Source organism: Pempheris klunzingeri, chromosome 4 (genome assembly GCF_042242105.1).
Source record: "Pempheris klunzingeri isolate RE-2024b chromosome 4, fPemKlu1.hap1, whole genome shotgun sequence".
Classification (NCBI taxonomy): domain Eukaryota; kingdom Metazoa; phylum Chordata; class Actinopteri; order Acropomatiformes; family Pempheridae; genus Pempheris; species Pempheris klunzingeri.
Genome location: NC_092015.1, coordinates 19,334,760 through 19,352,556, shown reverse-complemented (window position 1 = coordinate 19,352,556; position 17,797 = coordinate 19,334,760). Strand labels below are relative to the sequence as shown.

At 41.3% G+C, this 17,797-nt stretch overlaps 1 protein-coding gene across 1 annotated transcript; it reads left to right on the top strand.

Annotated features, from left to right (window-relative positions):
- The first annotated feature begins 435 nt into the window (after positions 1-435).
- On the top strand, positions 436-15,099 carry igsf5b (immunoglobulin superfamily, member 5b). The gene is made up of 10 exons (XM_070829694.1): positions 436-523; positions 1,047-1,142; positions 2,724-3,029; positions 6,226-6,353; positions 7,504-7,669; positions 8,212-8,340; positions 10,805-10,829; positions 12,061-12,149; positions 13,380-13,444; positions 14,816-15,099. Exons 2-10 carry the CDS (start codon positions 1,094-1,096, stop codon positions 14,894-14,896), a joined length of 1,038 nt encoding a protein of 345 aa, XP_070685795.1. The 5' UTR covers positions 436-523; positions 1,047-1,093; the 3' UTR covers positions 14,897-15,099.
- Positions 15,100-17,797: the final 2,698 nt, after the last annotated feature.

Here is a 17,797-nt window from a genome sequence, read left to right as displayed (position 1 = left end):
GAGACATAAAATAAGTGGAAAAACAAACTAATTAATAAACCTAACCTTAACCCTAGCATACATTTCCAGGGGAATGCTATCAGCACAAATTCACCACAAATCAATGTGATTTACAGTTTGCCATTGTATATCTGCCGGGTGGATGAGAATACCATGCTGAGATATTTCAGGCTGAAACACATTTTAGATTATGAAGTCATCCTTCTGCCATACATCATACTGTTCATCTGCCATGTTTAGCATGCGGATACATCATCCATTGTATCCAAGCCCCTTCATCAGAAGAGGGCGGAGGTCTACTTGTAAGGCCCCTGGGAGCTGGGGACTTACATGGGGCATTGTTTGCAGACTGAGTCACTCTGTATATTTACATCTGTGAGTAGCACGGGGCAAAGTTCTCACTGAGTTTGGTAATATTTAACGGGACAGTTTTGGGTGACATGGCTGAGCACCAAGCATGCGGGAGAAGCAGCATTGTTGACATGTATCCACTGTGTGTGACACTGCTGATCCACAGAGACAGGTAAGTCAGACTAGGTTTTTTTTATTGTACTCTTAAGTTTGAACGAAAGGGCTGGGAGACAGCTGGAGTTAGTCAAACGCAAGGTCTCAGTGATTTTATTGAATAACTTAGTGTTTAATAAGTAATCACACTCTGACCTGAATTTATTGTGACTGAAACTGTTGCGCTTAAATCAATTTACCACTGACTGCATCGTAGTCAGAGAGCTTGTTACTACACCATCCTATCAGTGGTCATAGAATCAAACAATATACAGTGAACAGATGATCATGTTGCATACAAAATGTATTCATTCATCATTTCTTGCTTTGACCACACACTTGCTTTAGTGTCGGTATATTGTGTGTACCAAATGTCATGGTAATCCACCCAGTAGTTGTTGGGATATTTCAATCTGGACCAAAGAGGTGGACTAAAAGACCGGCACACTGGCATTGCTATAGCTAAAAACTTTAAAACTTTATTTTAGATTATGATCAACAGTGCTACCATGTTGGGTATAATTCAATTCTTTTTGTTTCAGGTCCATTCGGCATTGAGCGATGGATTGACCGGATCGACTGATTGAACATGGGCATCATTTCTTTGTTAGTCCTCCTACTTTCATGCAGGATTCAAGGTGAGAGTTCCACTCAAAACAAAACCAGCTGCTTGTTTGACTGGAGATGCGTCACAGAGGCCAGTAATGTGCCTTTATAAATGGCTACATTCACTTTCATGGTGTGCTTAATATTAGCACCCTTCATATTAAACCCACAGATGCTCTAATTAGAGGGCCTAATGATCTATCTGCTCTTTATAATTAATTTTCTTCAAAATGGCTGCCTATCTAGTTAACAGTAAGACGTAGACAGTGGTCAGGGGACTTCAGAGCCACTGGTCCATGGTCCCAATAGGAGCACACAGAAATTACGCTCATCAGTCTGCCATTCCCTGATTGTAATAAAAAGAAATAGCTGTATAGGCTGGCCTAGATATTTCTCAGACCCAATTTCCTAAACAGATGCATAATTTATGATTGGGCATGCTTGCTGTGGAAGGTAACGCAGTAAACTCAACACAAACAAGTTGTACATCACCCTGAGTGCTGTGGTGCAAACCTGTTAATTCATATTTCACGCTTTGTCATTAATAATAACTCCTTTTCTCCTTTGCTTGTCAGCGATACGCAGCTACAGAGATATGCTGGGATTGAACTGGGGATGTGTTTGTGCGTCTCTGTGTGTGCATGTGCCTGCGTAATGTTTATATAGAGTAACAGAAGAATGGGCTCTAACAGTTACTGCACAGTGGGTTATGAATGAGTCCAGTCTTCTACTTCAGGCCGAGCCATGTAATCAATGTAGCTTTATCAAATTCTGCAGGTTACTGTTAAAATGTTTACCCTGTGGAATGATGCTGTGGCCTGATGCTGACCGCTACAGATACATTTCCCTTGTTTGTTTCTTTCTTTCTTTCTTGATTTATCACTTGTCTCAAATGTCTCTTCTCAGCTTCTCACACATTGTCAATCTGACACTTTTGGGATGTTTTAATTCAGATTTCTAATGCAAATGGGGACTTGCTGTATATGCGCCTTGCATACATTTCTTTTGGTGTGATTTGAGGGAGTCAGTTTGCATTACTGAAAGGTCAAATTATTTAATATCCTCATAAATTTGCATATGCGTGTTAATGTCACTCAAGAGAACTGCAAGCTGAATCAGCAAATCACTGCTAAAGTGTGCATCTTTGTAAGTTTTCCTTATTTGGAGTAACTTTCGATAAGGTCAATAGTGAAAAGTGCCTGGTTTTGATGTCGTATAGCCACCTTTTAATTGATTGGCCTAGCATTACTTTATAATATTTGTCTTATTAAAGGAATAGTTTGACATTTTGGGAAAAACAGAGGCAACCAGGTGGTAGTAGACAGATTCTGTTACTTTTGGTCAAAGCCCGGCTAGCAGCTTCCCTTGTTCCTGGTTTTGTACAAAACTAAGTGTTGGTGTCATAGTTCCATATTTACTGTAGAGACATGAGAGATGTATCTATCATGTAACTGTCAGCAAAACAACAAAAAAGGGCATTTCACGAAATATCAAACTACTTCTTTGGAAGTACTGAAGCAGCAGTGTTACTCTGGCAATTTGATTTGTTTTTCGCTTATTTCAAAAACTGTTTCAGGACTGGGTATTTTGTTTTCTGTCTGTCTGTCTTTCAGCATTTGGAGCTCAGATGAAAGTGTCACCTGAAGCGCTAACTGTCCTGCGGGGAGAGGATGCCCGGTTCACATGCAGCACCTCCAACATCCAGTGGACTGTTATGGTGTGGCTGCTCAACGGTACAACGGCTCTCACCATCTCCAAGGATTTTGGTGTCCTGCCCTCCATCAACCCTAATGTGACGGCCGAAAAAATGGAAGGCAGCTGGGAGTTTATCCTGAAGAACACAGAGAGGCACAACCAGGGACCAGTGACTTGTGACCTCCAGGGTATTGATAGGAGAACAGCAAGCCTGTTTGTACAAGGTCTGTATGCCCATATGTGACTCTGTGTGTGTGTGTGTGTGTGTGTGTGAGAGCGACTCAGAGGAAGCACTATGTGCACATGTTGTATGCACTTGTGTTACCTTGATTCATTGTAGCAGGAAGGCAGCAGGGAACTGTTAATTTCTGCTGCAGAGAATTTCAAAGGCTTTTTGTGCAGCCAGCTCCTCTCAGGGATACTCATTTTCTTGCAAACAAAGATCTGCACGCACACGCACACACACACACACACACACACACACACACACACACACACACACACACACACACACACACACACACACACACACATACACACAAAGCAGCGCATAAAACCAAACAGATGGCAAGTCTAAGTTGCAGCTATTGCAGTGTGAGGGAGTGCAGAGACACACTGAATTTAACCTTGACGAGGCAAAAAGCGGCATGTAAAAAAAGGTAAATGAAGGGACTAAGCAAAAGTTGTGTAGCTGCTTTTATTCTGCCCACCCACACACTGCCGTCTCAACTCATAAAAAACAGAAAGAACACGAAGAGTCAAAAAATGTAGTACTGTGCCTCAGCATTCAAGATGCTCATCCTAATTAAACGCCTTTGTTTTAATTTGTTTGAAGAGGGGATTCAGGACTGAAAGTTCTCTGTAAAAGCAGCTGAACTAGTGCCTGAGTGATCAATCAGGGTGTATATCAAGAGTGTGAAATCCCTTGGGCCTGTGCGGTGGAGTGGAGTTGCCGAGGCATGTTTGATGGTCTCTGTGACATAGTTGATGACAGTGTGGGTGGTGTCGGGGATAGGAATTGATTGGCCCTCAGATATAAATACAAGGAGGAAAGCGCTGGACCCCATGCCAGTCAGACCAGGCAGCAGAGCAGGATTTACAGCCAATCTCTCCTCCTGTGTGAGGACTGGGTGGCACATTTGTTGGATTGCAAAGAATTGGGACTTCATAAGAATCAGTAGTTCTCTGCAGTTTTGATGGTTGTTTTCTCAAACTGAATAGTGCTGCAGTGCGAACCAGCATCTTAACAGGTGTTACCTCCCTGATGGTAATAATCAAAGAAAAAAGAAAACATTTACAGCCTAATCAAAGGCAAGTTAGAGCAATGTCTGCACTAAATTGCCAATACCATTTGCAAACAAATTTCCATATAAATTAGGGATGGTCTAAAATTTATTTGGGGTGGAGGGGCGGTCATAAAATGATTATGTCATTGTTTTTTTCTGCTGAAAGAAAAGGTTTTCTCATGTTTGCACAGGAAGATATGGTCTAAATTAAAAAAAAAGGATCAAAAGACATTCAAAGATTGCCTGATGAAAAACTCTATAGCAGATAACTAATAACTGACACAAGCATCTCTGGGAAGATGTTGGTGCTATTAACACAGCACAGTCATAGCTCACGTGGAAGTGGCATTCCTCAAACTAGACGACAACTTATTACATGAATGCCACAAGATTTGCTTGGACCTGTGCTTCTGGTGACCCCATCGTTCAGCTTATTTGCTTCTGCAGTGTATACTAACAGAACTGAGAACTCAGCTAAAAGAAATGTGCATGGGAACATCCCCTCCGCATAAAGGGAGAGGAAACAAAACCAATGACCCATCGCCTCCAATGTATTATGGAGAGATCCTCCGTTGCTGCCAGTGTCACAAATCCCAACTGACATAGGCAGCCATTACCAGCACTGTATGGTGAATCAGGCCCCCCGGTCTGGATGCAGAGGATCACTATGGCCTGACACAGCCTTTGAATTAATTGTGCATGCTGGCATGCCCAGTTAACAGTCAGCAACTCTGCCTGTGATTTGTGTACTGCAGCTTCAAATATACTGTTGGAATAGAGCCACAAATCTACAGCGGGCTGTTGACTCTGTGTGCTATCATCCACACTCTCTGCTTTAATTGTCCAATATGAAGATGATGTAAATATGACCACACACTCCTTCTGGCTCTGGCTGCTCCTTCTCTGCTTATTTTTCCTACTCTCTCACAAGCCTCGCACTTGAGCAAATCAATACGGTTGCATGTGCTGTTGAGTACGAACAGGATGTGCAGCAAGAGCTAGAGCTGCAGAAAGTATAAATCAGAGAGGGTCTGTGATGACTGGCCTATAAAGACACTCCTTATTGGAGTAAATTCACACCCACACATGCAGTGCATGTGCTACATTCTGTTCACGTAACACCAATCCAGCACACAGACATGTACAAGTCTTTCAATGCTCTCTCAAAGCAGCGATTTTCCCTCAGAGGACCCCTGCTGAAAAATAGGGTTAGCCGAGGGCTCCCAACCTCACTCAACCTGCCACAGCAGCCCAAAGTCTTCAGAGTTTCCACTGCAGTGATTAACAAACCTTATGAAAGCTTATTTCAGGGATCACCTAGATTGGAGCTTTGGGAGGGAGTGCTGATGTCGTTCCTTTCTCTACTCAGATGTATCAATCTGCCACGTTCACCCAGAGCCCCTCATCAGTCAGTGCAAATGAGGCTGCTGGTTCCTCGCCAACCTTTATTCACTGGCGCTGAGATTCTCTAAGAGGACCTGGAGTCCACTACCAGAACCGGTTGCTTTTAGGATTGGATGGCGCAATGTTTATGACATCAAATCAGGCATCAAGTAAAAACTGCTGGAGAAAAGGGACAGCCAATAATGCGTACAAAACATCTGAGGATTTGAACCTAAATCAACACGGACATGTCATCCGCTTAGACAAAGCACCGAAGCTTCTGTAATTATCTTTCTGTCTGTAACAATTGTCTGTTGCATCTACAGCCTTTCATTCTATCAGACAATAGACTTCACATATGAGATACTGTATCTCCCAGGGCCTTAAGTGGCTTATTTGGCTGGCAGGGAAAGAGATGAAGGGGAAAAGAGGAGAAGCGTTTGTCAGGCAATTGAGACTTTGAGACATGCGATCAATCACCCGGGACGAATGAAATCCGTCTTTTGTAAGTGAGCAGGCCAGCTGAGGAGGTAACGCTCATCTTTACGTACAAATGTGTGCATGCAGCTACATGAATTTAAAAGGTTACTGCTGATGAAATTCATAGATTCCTGCCCAGGTTTGTCGGCATTCATGAACTTACGCGCCCTTAAGCGCAGGATTATACTAAAGTACATATACATGCGCCAAGGCACATAAATAAAAAAAGAACAAAGTTCAAGTTTGTGCATGTACTTTCCTCTGATTACAGAAAAGGGCAGCGTGAAAGTCTTTGGGGAAGACAAGTTGGTTTTTAAGGGGCAGCCGGTCCTGTTTGAATGCCAAGCAGTGGGATGGCATCCTCAACCCACTTTGCAATGGCAAGTGAATAACAAAAAGGTAAATACACACATCCTCATCACTATTATCTTTATATGAAAAGAGGCCATTTTGAGAACTGTTATATTAGAAAACACTCTTCAAGACCAGGATACACCCTTGCCATTTATTTACACACTTCATTTAGACACACGCCAATAGACTGCCCTAAAAAATGACTGTCTGTCCTTCAAAGACATAGGAATTATTACCCGTTTATCAGCTATAACCCTAATACAGTAAAAGGTGCTCAATTGCTTTGGGCTTATAACATTACAAGAGGTAAAAAGTAACTCAAAACCACTTTCTTTTCAAGTACCAAAAACAGTGGAGGCTCTAATTGCCCATGAAGAACCAGATAAGGTCTTTGTAGGGAGAAAATGGCCTAAAGACTCTTTCAGACCCTTTAGAAAACTGTCAGTTGCATTGTGGTAAGGAGTGCACTGCTTCTTCAGGTGGTGAAGGAAGCTGGAGGAAATCACCTACTGTTTTAGCGAAGCCACCCCCACCTTGCCTACTTGTTATGCCCTCTGCCAACAATACACTCATCCTGCTCCAGCCCTTTTCCAGACTGCGCTGTTCTGTGCCTCTGGTTGCTAAAAAAAAAAAGAAATTGGCTGGTTATATGCCCCCTCAGCTCATGTTTGCATGTGAACTTTCATGAAAACAGAGCCCTACTTCCTGCACGTAAAGAGAATGAACAATTCAAATCTATGGATGATTGTTTCATTATATCTGGAAAGACCAGTGAAATGTTGTTTTTAAAGTCTAATTGTTTATCACTAAAATGAAAGTATTGAAATTGATACACAGCATTCTGAGTAAAAGTGCAGCTACACTGATCTGCCACTGAATGGAGTGATTTATAGGATGATTAAAGATAAAGACTCAGCTTCTCCAAACCTTTATTTTAGAGATTTTTAGAGAAATCTGGCAGAGGTGGACTTGTTGTCATCCGCTTTATACAGTAAACAGAGACACTTTCCTGGAAAACAGACACAACAGATTGTGGATGCGTCCCATTCGGTTTTGGGTCATCTGCTCCTTTAGATACACTTCTGACTTGAGTATTTACAGAATAACATAACATAACATAATAAATCCTGTCATGTCCAATTAGTAAGCAGTAAATAAATATATATTCTCCCTCTCTCTGGGGATTGGTGTGGAGGTCAGCCAGGGTGACTACAACATCAGCAGTGAAGAGTCAGGGAAGAGCCTCTTCACTGTGACCAGCAACCTCAGCATGACGGCAGCGAAGAGCTCTCATGTGGATTGTCTGGCCTCTGTGTCTGCCCTCCCCACGCCACTGAAGAGCAGCGTCCGTCTCACAGTGGGTGAGATCATGCAGCCGTCGTGTTTTACAATGAATAACATACATGCACAGAGAGAGCTGTCTGTCAAGTTCTCTGTCTCTACGTGTCTGTGTGTTTCTCTCTTTTTAAAAATCAGTGTCTCTTTGTGAAGTTAATTTTGCTCTTTGCTCCATTTTCTGTTCTGTTTTCTGCCTGTGAATCATCGCAGAGCATTAGCGTTAAAGAGCGGAGTGGAGCAGAAAGGAGCTGCCACATCAACCCTGCATGAGTTTGCATCACAGCCACTACAGTAGAGCCGGGGTTGCGTACCTCTCTAAAGACCGCAGCTTCAAAATACATGTGCTGCGTCGTTATCTTAGTAATGTTCCATCTGTAGCTGTAGTTGTAACATTTTCTCGAGCAGCTTCCATCAGCAAACGCACTCGTGCCTACTACTGCGAACTGAAACAGGAAATTAAATGCAGCTTTCTTTACACCATGACTGCAAATCTGTGATTGATTTGCAAAGTAATTGCATTTCAGCATTTCTTCACCTAAACAGCGATGTGACCTTCCCTCCTCAGTTGCAGAGGTGGTGCAGGAAGATGGCTGCACAGTCCCGCTGGCCGTAACTGCCTCCTTCTCTGCTCTTCTGCTGCTCCTCCTGCTCTGCATCTGCACTGTCCTCTGCTACAGACAAAGGAGACAAGCAAGTAGGCACTTTTCTCTCACTTAAATTGCTCTTGGTGAACCCCCCCCCCCCCCACCCACACCCCACTGCTTGCACTTTCCCAGTACAGAAAGTGTGATTAAAGTGTAATGAAGAAGATGGGCTGTTACATGCTGTGACTAGGTGCTGCCCCGCGCCGGCCTTCACCAAGGGCACGCAATATTTTTTCTGACAAAGGCAGAACATTAGTTGTCAGCAGAACGCTTTTCCTCCCAGGAAACAGAGACAGTGAAAAGGTAATGGGTGTGACTGCAGGGTTGGAGGTTTAAATCCCAGAAGAACTGGGAAAATTCAAACGGGAGGGCGTAATGACTATTAATCCTCTCCCTGAAAACCTTCTGCAGAGGTGCCCTGGAGCAGGACTTTCACCAGTTTAACAGTGTGAATAAAAGACACTTCTGTCACTGTAATTACAGTAACATAATTATTCTGAAATTATACTGTATGTATCCTGTGCTAAAAAAAAATCTTAACCCAAAATTTCCATTTATAGTTTTTGGCTTTATGATACCATGCCACCATTAACCAGTCTGATTGGTTGTCTGTCTGCGTAGCCGTAGAAACACACTACGTAATCAGTTTTTTCTGCAGCCAATCAAATCATTTAGTTTTAGACCATATTTTCTATAATGCCATGGTTCCACCATCGGCAGATAGTCACACTCACTAATAGCAAGACAGCAGCCCGCTCCACAAAAGATGAATCTCAGGCTTTGAACCCTCATTAGCATTCCTGCTAATATGTCCTTCCTATCAATCCATCTAACAGGGAGTAAGCCAGAAACAGTGCTTCCACTTTAACATGATTGGTGGTTTATATCTAAACCCTGTCAGTTGCCACAGTGGGGCGGTGTGATGAAGGCCATTGAGATGTGCAGATGAGTTGACAGTTGTTTGGTGGGAATGTGGCGACCTTGAACAGTCTATCAACCTGTGTGCTGAAACACTTACAGCTGTTACAGCAAAAATTGTACCTTGGGTAACATGAACTGTAACTACACTGTGTATTCTGTAGATTTAAAGGAACAGTCACACATTTTAAGATTTTAGATATTGATGAGCTAGATTGATGGAATCTGGGGGAAACAGCCAGACTGGCTCTGTCTGAAGGTAACAAAACTTGTTGACCAATACCTAATTAATTAACATATACTGTATAGCTTGTTTGTTTTATCCTCACAAATAAACCAGCAACAATAAAAAAAAAAAAACAGGTAAAGAGAAAAAACAGATTGTAACATGTTAATTATTGAGTTTTAGAGCTGCCACTAGGCAGTTTTTGTCACTTCATATTATACTATATATTCTATATGTGATACTAAAGTATTCCTGTAGAGAAAAATGTAGATTTTTAAAGTTTAAAGGTGATTGAGGCAGTGCCAACGTGCATGACTCAGGGAATTCTACAAGGGGTTTTAAACCACCAGACTGAGAGGAAACTCTTTTAGAGCTCATAGCCTGACCCAGACGACTTGTCACATATTCAAATCTTGGTGAGCTGTGGAAGTAAAGCAGTGTGATGTTGTCTGAAAAAAAAAAAAGTCTGGGCAGGAAAGCAGGATGTTGCAGAGATGTTTCTGGAGTGCCATCACTGAGGGGATCGTTGTTCTATAGCACAAGGAGGCGGAGGAGGCCTGTTTGTGCGCGATAACAAAAAGTAGCCCTGAGTCACACATTTAGAAGTCAGTCTAATCCCCATGACTGATTCTGGACCATTGCAAATCATTGCTATGGTTTAGAGCTAAGGGATTATCATAAAGCAGGTGTGACCTTTCTCCTCCAGCAGCTGATTCTGTACCTGAACCGTCTGATACCTCCTCCACCATTGTCCTTGCTTCAGCCTTACAGCTTTAAGGTAATATCCCTGAGCAAGTTAAATTAACTTCATGAGGATGTTTCACATGTTAGGGGATGTGGCATACTTCCAAGTCACTAAGCTCTTCTTTGAGTAATCCACCTCAATGGGGAGTAATGTATGCTTTGTAATTATTGGGGGAAAAAAAGAAGGGATCCAATATAGTCATCCTCAAAGACTTTGGCCGGCATGACAGCAGGGATTTAAAATATAATGACAAAGGCAATGTCTCTCCCTGTAAATGGAACAGTTTATATCTCTCTTGAGGCAAGCGCCATCTGCACCATTGTTATATTGTTATGTTTTCGCTGTGGCCAGGAGGACCTTTGGCAAAGACAGCCATGAAGCTGTGTTACAAAACTCATTAACACTCAGCTCCAGCCTTCACTGGTGACTTGCAAACTGACTGGAGGGTATGATATTAGTGCAGAACCCAAAACTAATAAACGGCGGGGCATTTACAGCTTTCATATTGCTGTAGATGCAGTAAGCAAGCACATTGCTTCTGTGGTCAATGCAATGAGAATGATAAAGTTAGTGGCTGATAGCTCATAATGGTTCTGAAGACGTAATGCCTCATTTTGTCTTTCAGAACCAAGCCCACAGGAAGCAATAAGGTAAGATTTAAGCTTTTTATTTTGCCGTATTTGGCTTCATTAGACTATTTATCAACAATGAAAACCACACATTTCTTCACTTTTTAAACTAACAAAAAGAACTTTAAGATCAACTGTGGAGTCTTAAAGGTCCCATATTATGCAAAATGCACTTTTTCACTTCTTCTCAACATAGATGTGTATCCCTGGTGTCCATCCTCTTTAATAATCTCTGTCTCCATCTGCATCTTTCAGTAAATATGTGTGAAAACACGGTATTCAGATCTGGCTCCCTTTATGATGTCGTAAGGGGATCTGTTGATCATGTGACCCCCTCCAGCCCCTTAGCAAGCTGACTGGCCCTGCCCATTGAAAACCTCCTGAATCCACCTCGCTGTCCACCATTGTTTATTGTCTCTTTAACACCAGCTCCCGATAACATGAAGAAGTTGAAGGCAAGAAAGAAGCACGCAAACTGTTCGGGGAGTGTTCAGGCAGAGGCTGAAAACACCTGCAGCAGCCATGTCTGTTATATGAATAAACAATATTGCTTTTTGAACATTAAACCATGTAAACCTATTCTGGAAGGAGCTCAAAATACAAGTACGATCTTGAAAATTAGCAAAATATGGGACCTTTAGGTGAAATTGAGTGACTTGTGAAAGTAACTGCCAGTAATGTGTGAAAGAAGCAGAGATGTGCAGCCCTGGCTGTACTGAACTCCATTTATGCTGTACAGAGGCTAATATGAAGACTCAGCATGAATCTCGGTTATTATGTACAACTGATTTCTGAGAATGAACGGCCGTCATTGTTCCTCATTATAAAAGAAAATTGAAGGCATGAATTTGAAATTACATGCATTAAATAGTCATCACATTTCGTAACAACTTAATTAAGAATCAAATTGTCGTTAGCTCACTTAAGAAGCAGATATATAGTGCGTTATATTTGTCAGCAATTTCCATACAGCTGAAACACATTTTATGGCTTTTCCATTGAACACATTAAAGCGAGAGTTGAGCACTTTTGTTGAGTCTAATAAAATGCGGTGAAAAGGGATGATGATGTTCATTTTTTATCTGTCAAAGCACTTTATGATGAAAACAATGCAGAGGTTCCTGATGTACTGCAGCTTTATGGGGAAAGAAAATTGTCTGTTCACAACAGTATAGCCTCTGACAAAGTGGCTCTGCTGTATCTCAGCTAAAGGTTATCTTTTCCATTGGGCTGTTCATTTGGCCATTTGCAGGTTCGACCAATCAGTGGACAGGAGAGGACCGGTTGCTGGGGCGACAGGGGGGAAGGTCAACCTGGGATACTCCAGTGAGGGCCCCACAGGTGAGACAGTGAACATATTGTTCATCGTGATAATTGTAAACCTGATCTAAAACTGTTATATCACAATAACATTAGTGACGGTAGAAAATCTGAGGGTACAGATAGATATTTCAGTTTGATTTGACAAACTGTAACATTAGATTACAATAAGTGAGGTTGCTACTAAACTAACAGCACAGGTAAGTCAGATTTTTACAAACCCATAGCACCAAATATTTGGGCTTCATAAGATTGTGTTTTAGTGGATGAGATTTCTTTCGAGAGTTTTTATTTAAAAACCTCTATAGTGGACCTAGATTCATCAATAATGATATTGTAATAATAATAATGTAGCTTCGGTCACGCTAACAGAACCTTTCCACTATGTTTGCATGTGTCGTTTTAGCTCTAGAAATTATAAATAGTTTACATTTTTGAATGCATGTTCCATATCTTTAAGTTTTTGTATGTGTTTTTCCCAACATGTCAGGAATATATTGGTTTCCATTAATTTCCATGCAACATGAAAATCACTTGATTCTGAAAACATTGTGTAATTAAATTGAGTTGTGAAATTCATTACATTTGACTTCCTCAACAAGTCCTCAACAATAATGTTTCATTGACAAGAATTCATGCAGACTTTCACTGATAGATTATACAACTTAAGCAAGATTCAATAGCCTGCTGATCACTATTATATGGAAATGGAAGTAATCCAATGGATGTCTGGATTAGTAGAAAAAAAATCCACTCAAATTCCTAAAACCCTGCAGCATGGTATGCAAAATGGCTAAGTGGAATGTACACATGATTCATAGAAAATAGGATAAAAAAAAAAGACTGGCATGGTCCTTTTACTCATTGTTTTATGACTTACAGCATCTTGTCACAGTAGTAAGACAATATTACAAGGAACAAAGAGCAAGTAAAATCTTTAAGTCATTGCGAGGTGCCTGAAAATGGCGGTAAATCAATCAAAAAACGTGTCCAGTCCCAAAACACATTATAGACAGGTTCCAAAAAGCAAGCAAGTCATCTTCTCTCTGTAACTCACACAGAAACAAAAGATGCATTTGAAACTCAGGATGCTACGTTTAGTTGGTACACCTCTCAGACCTCTGAGCCACTAAATCCCCTAATTCCTACTATTTTGCTGTGATCTGCTCCGGTCTGACGTGGGCTGTAGCCGGTCGGAGGGGGAGGGGGAGGAGGTTAGATCAGGCTAAATTGCTGTTTCTCACCCTGCAGATGCAGTTTACAATGAGCTAATCATGGAAACTCGTAGGCAGATGGACTTTGTCAGCATTCCCAAGGTAAGATAGAGAAAAACAAAGGACAAAGACAAGGAAAGAGACAGAGAAAGGGGAAGATCGACTGGAGCTGAATAATGCAGCCACTCATTCTGTGGCTGAAGTTTGAGCTCCCTCCTCCCATGATGATAAGAACAAGGCGGCATTGAACTGCTATACTGTTGCACCACAGTTGGCCTCTCAACAGGCAGCTTGATGTCTGACAGCTTAACACATCCATTACAGCTTAAAGCAGTGAGGTAGAGCAACCTGCTTTTGGGTCATGTTGGATAAATCCACTGCATGGCTGCACAAAATGCCATCTGTGGTATTTTTAGCTCACAGAGCCCTTCTAATTGGCTCCAACATCATCTCTGTGGTGCATAATCTAAATATTGGGATGATCTATTGTATGATATGTGCAGGTGTAGACTAAACTGAGACAAAAATTAAGAAAAATATAAATTTTGTTTGTAGCCTGTAAATGTTATTTCACGGTTGGTGCATGCAGGGCAACTGAAATACACACGATAGGAAGACCTGGTACAGTTCCATAGTTAAATCACAAAAATAAGGGTACAAACAGGATCATGAGGTAGGCAAGTGTCAAAACCAAACAAACTGTCCAAAACAGGCAAACACCTCTAACAATAATTAGGCAGAAGGGCAAACAGGCAGAAAAAAGGTTAAATAACGGCAGAGTTCAGGGGGTTACTAAGCAAACTCATGAAGCACAACTTAAACGATCTGGTAGAAAAGTGGAAGTGGTCCGGTATATGTAGTGAGTGGCCGATGAGGGAATGAGATGCAGGTGAGGAGGAGGTGGGCGGGGAAGGCCAGGCAGCTGAAGAGCAGATGAGGGAAGTGGGAAAAGGTGTGTGGATGGGTGGGGCAGTATAAGGCCAGGGTGAGCTGAGCAGGGGCCAATGCAGAGTGTCTGGGACTGAGGAGCAGATTGTGACATATTGTAATCGCCTAATTGATCGATATTTTGTTTCTGGGTATCGTATTGTATGATGTCTTGTTTAGCATCCTGATCTCTGATAATAAATGCGGGAGGGACAACTGCTCTCCTCTGGACTGGTTTATGTGGCCTCTTTTCCTAATTATGTCTGATGTGGAGCAGCTCTGACTTGAGGTCGCTAGTTCAGGTCTGATTCACGCTCTTTGAGGTAATGAACCAGTGCTTTGACTTTAGAAATAGGATTACCTTATCGGGCGGTACTAAAGGTGGAAGACAGTCATGTCTTCCAGTCATCCTCAGACATGTCCGCAGGTGATCCTGAATATGTTGTTTCCTAGAAAGCTTTTCAGGAAAGGAATATCTTTTTGCTGTGATTGTTGTCCACTAACAGTGTTCTGTCACTAAAAACTAAATTTGATGTTGTGCCCCAGGTCCCTGATGTTGTGTCCTCCAGCAGCCTGCCTGTGTCGGAGGAAGGCTTCAAGACTGTGAGGAGGATTACCACAGTTTAAATATGTTTGTTATGATGTTATTTCATATAACAAGATTGATGTTAATGGTGTGTTCCATTGCACAGCACAGTATTTACAGGTTTGCCGCTCACCAATGTTTGTATGGTATAATATTCCACATTTTGGTAAAGCTAGAAGCTCATTCATGTGATCATATCATTTGCATTTATCATTCAGTGTATTCTCAAGTAAACTTTTTTCATAAAAGCACATTGTTTTTTTTTTAAATTTTCAATAAATATTCTTTTTCTGTTCCCTTATGTTTTTGGCTTTTATTTCTACTGAGCTAAATGAACATATATGTTAATCAAAGATCACTGACAAGTCGGAAAATCAGACATATTTTAAACAAGCCAACAGAGAATCTAAACCACTTTATTTGGATTTTTTTTTTTTTTAATTTCCACAACAGTGGACATGCAAAGCCTGAGCAGAACAAGGGAAATGGTGACTAACCTGGGGTTTTACTCAAGCTCAGGTTTTATTCATAACCTGTATGATCATCTGTGCACTCATGACTCTTGCTTCATCAGACGTTTTTAGAGATGCCATCATGTTCTGAGATCTCAGCGATCTAATGTTATAATCGTAAACAGAAACAATTGGCCAAAACCACAAAAATAAGATTCAAATTGCGATAAAGCAGCACAACCCTTTTTGAAATATTATTTAGACAGAATGCAAGCTGTTAATTGTTCTAAATTCTATTGACTGACTTCACTCTTGTCTCATCTTCTTAAGAAATACCTGAAGATTTTATGGGTTTTATGTGATTTCCATCAGTATTTGCTGACAACTTGTGTGATGACCCTAAATGATTTTTCCTGTTTGCTGTAGCCATATAAAAGAGTTTCTCCTCCAACAATACCTCATCATACAGTATTTCATAGTTTCAACACCAACCCGGAATAGCCTGTTCCATTCTTTAGGGCTAATCCTGCTTTCAGGGAAGTGGCAGAATCTCATACTCAATTAATTTCCCAGTCATGGAAAGGAAATGGCTATAAAACACAGTATCAGTGGTAGAGTCTGGAGTGTAAATCAACACTGTGTGACTGGTGCTGCAATGTGAACGATGCGGAGGTGAGGATCTCTGCAGTAATGCATGTGAATAACAGATTTATCTCTGCGTGAAGAGGGTGACATAACATTTGCATTTTATAATAGTAAAGGATGGAGGGGAGTAGCGTGGTCCAGACGGAGGTATATGAATCCTCCTGACACCCTATAGTTTCACCAGCATTGCCGTTATTAAAGGAGTTGGCATGCATTAAAAAGATGACATTCCTATTGCTGCTGTCCAGGAAGAAATATACATCATTAAGAAAAAAAAAGAAAGAATTTGATGTATTGCTGTAGTTAAGTTTCCTATTGATACCCATTGATAACCATTTTGACTGTGAGTGAGCAGGTCCCAGGTTAATTAAATTACTCATAAGAAAGTGATTATTCTAGTAATTACGATTCTATTTAAAAATCTGCACCAATAAGGAAATAAGTTTTTTACTGAATGATACTGCGACTCTTTTAGCCTTATGCATCATTTGTCACCTCCCACAACTGCACAGGCCTTGAAAGAAATGGCAGAGCATGCAATCAGCTTTTATGCTTTGTTGAATGGGAAATAGTCTTTCATTTCAATGAAAGCCAATGCATATTCTGATTGGAGCTTTTAGCTTTAGCTTTGATTTATCTCTGCTGGCAACCTTGTTTAGCTGAATATGACTCCAAGCCCATAAGAGAATGGCACGGTGGCTAAATCTCTGCAAACGCAAATGCTACTGGAAACAAATGCAGTTATTTGCAGTGGACTCATTTGTAAGGTTGTATATTTTCATATAGCAAAGAGGCAAAGAAAAAGTGTGAAGGAGAAATTTAAACTTATTCCCCTCAACAGGGGGATAAAAGGTCAGGATAAACCAGGGCAGAGACCAAGGTGGATAGAGCACTGGAGAAGCACACAAACATTAATCTATTTTATTTCTTTTTTCATTCATCCAATAGTTGTTCAGACACTCCAAACCACAAATATGAACCTCTTTGTGAGGTTAGAGGAGAAATCAGGGGACAACCAAAGTCAGTAGAATTCATTGTCTTGGAAGTATGGATCTCTTTACTCTCTGTTTCCAATAGTTGTTGAGTTATTTAATTCTGGACCAAAGTGGTGGACCGATAGATGCCACTGAGGAATGATGCAAATGAGGCTGAGATCTGACGCAACAAAAGAAGCAAAAACCTCCACACTGGTTCCACTGTTCACAGGGATTTAACACTGAATACTTACCACACCATCCTTCAAATATGAAGCCCTGTTTTGTTTGTTTTGTTTGTGTCGAAGCCAGCCCTATCTTGGCCATCCAGCATTTTTCAGAAAGAGAAAGAGAGAGGAGAAATAGATTTATAGGAACTAATAGAATGCATATTAAAAAGTTGACATTTAACAAAAATCTCCCCTTGACTTGTCAATTATGTGGTGACAGCATGCATGCTTGCATTATTGAAAATAGCATGCTGACACAGTTTCCTGCTATTCTCTATCACCAGATGGCTGACACAGATCTTCACTTTGAAAATCACATCACATTTCCAATGTGAGGAAAGCGTTTGTCCTCTCTCTCTCCCGCCACGCTTTCATCGTCACTGCCTTCTGTTTTCTCGCTCCAAACGCCTGGCATTGAAGCAGCAGGCTATTAAATAAATTAGGTTTCCTCCAGCAGGCCTGACAAAGACAGGCGCAAAATGAGAGGCCTATTACATGACCCGCTTTTACGTTTTGTTTTCCAGCTTAACCTTACCCTTCCCTGGGGCTTACTTAGGGCGCTCCATGGGTGTCAGTTACGCTCCACAAAATGGTGTGCCGCTATCGTTTGGAGGCATCTAAAGCTCAGAGAGAAAGCCAAG

Coding starts and splice junctions, on each gene's coding strand:
- igsf5b (XM_070829694.1), top strand. CDS start 1,094: ATGGGCATCATTTCTTTGTTAGTCCTCCTACTTTCATGCAGGATTCAA. Junction 7,670..8,211: donor CAGCGTCCGTCTCACAGTGG/GTGAGATCATGC, acceptor TTCCCTCCTCAG/TTGCAGAGGTGGTGCAGGAA. Junction 8,341..10,804: donor CAGACAAAGGAGACAAGCAA/GTAGGCACTTTT, acceptor TTTGTCTTTCAG/AACCAAGCCCACAGGAAGCA.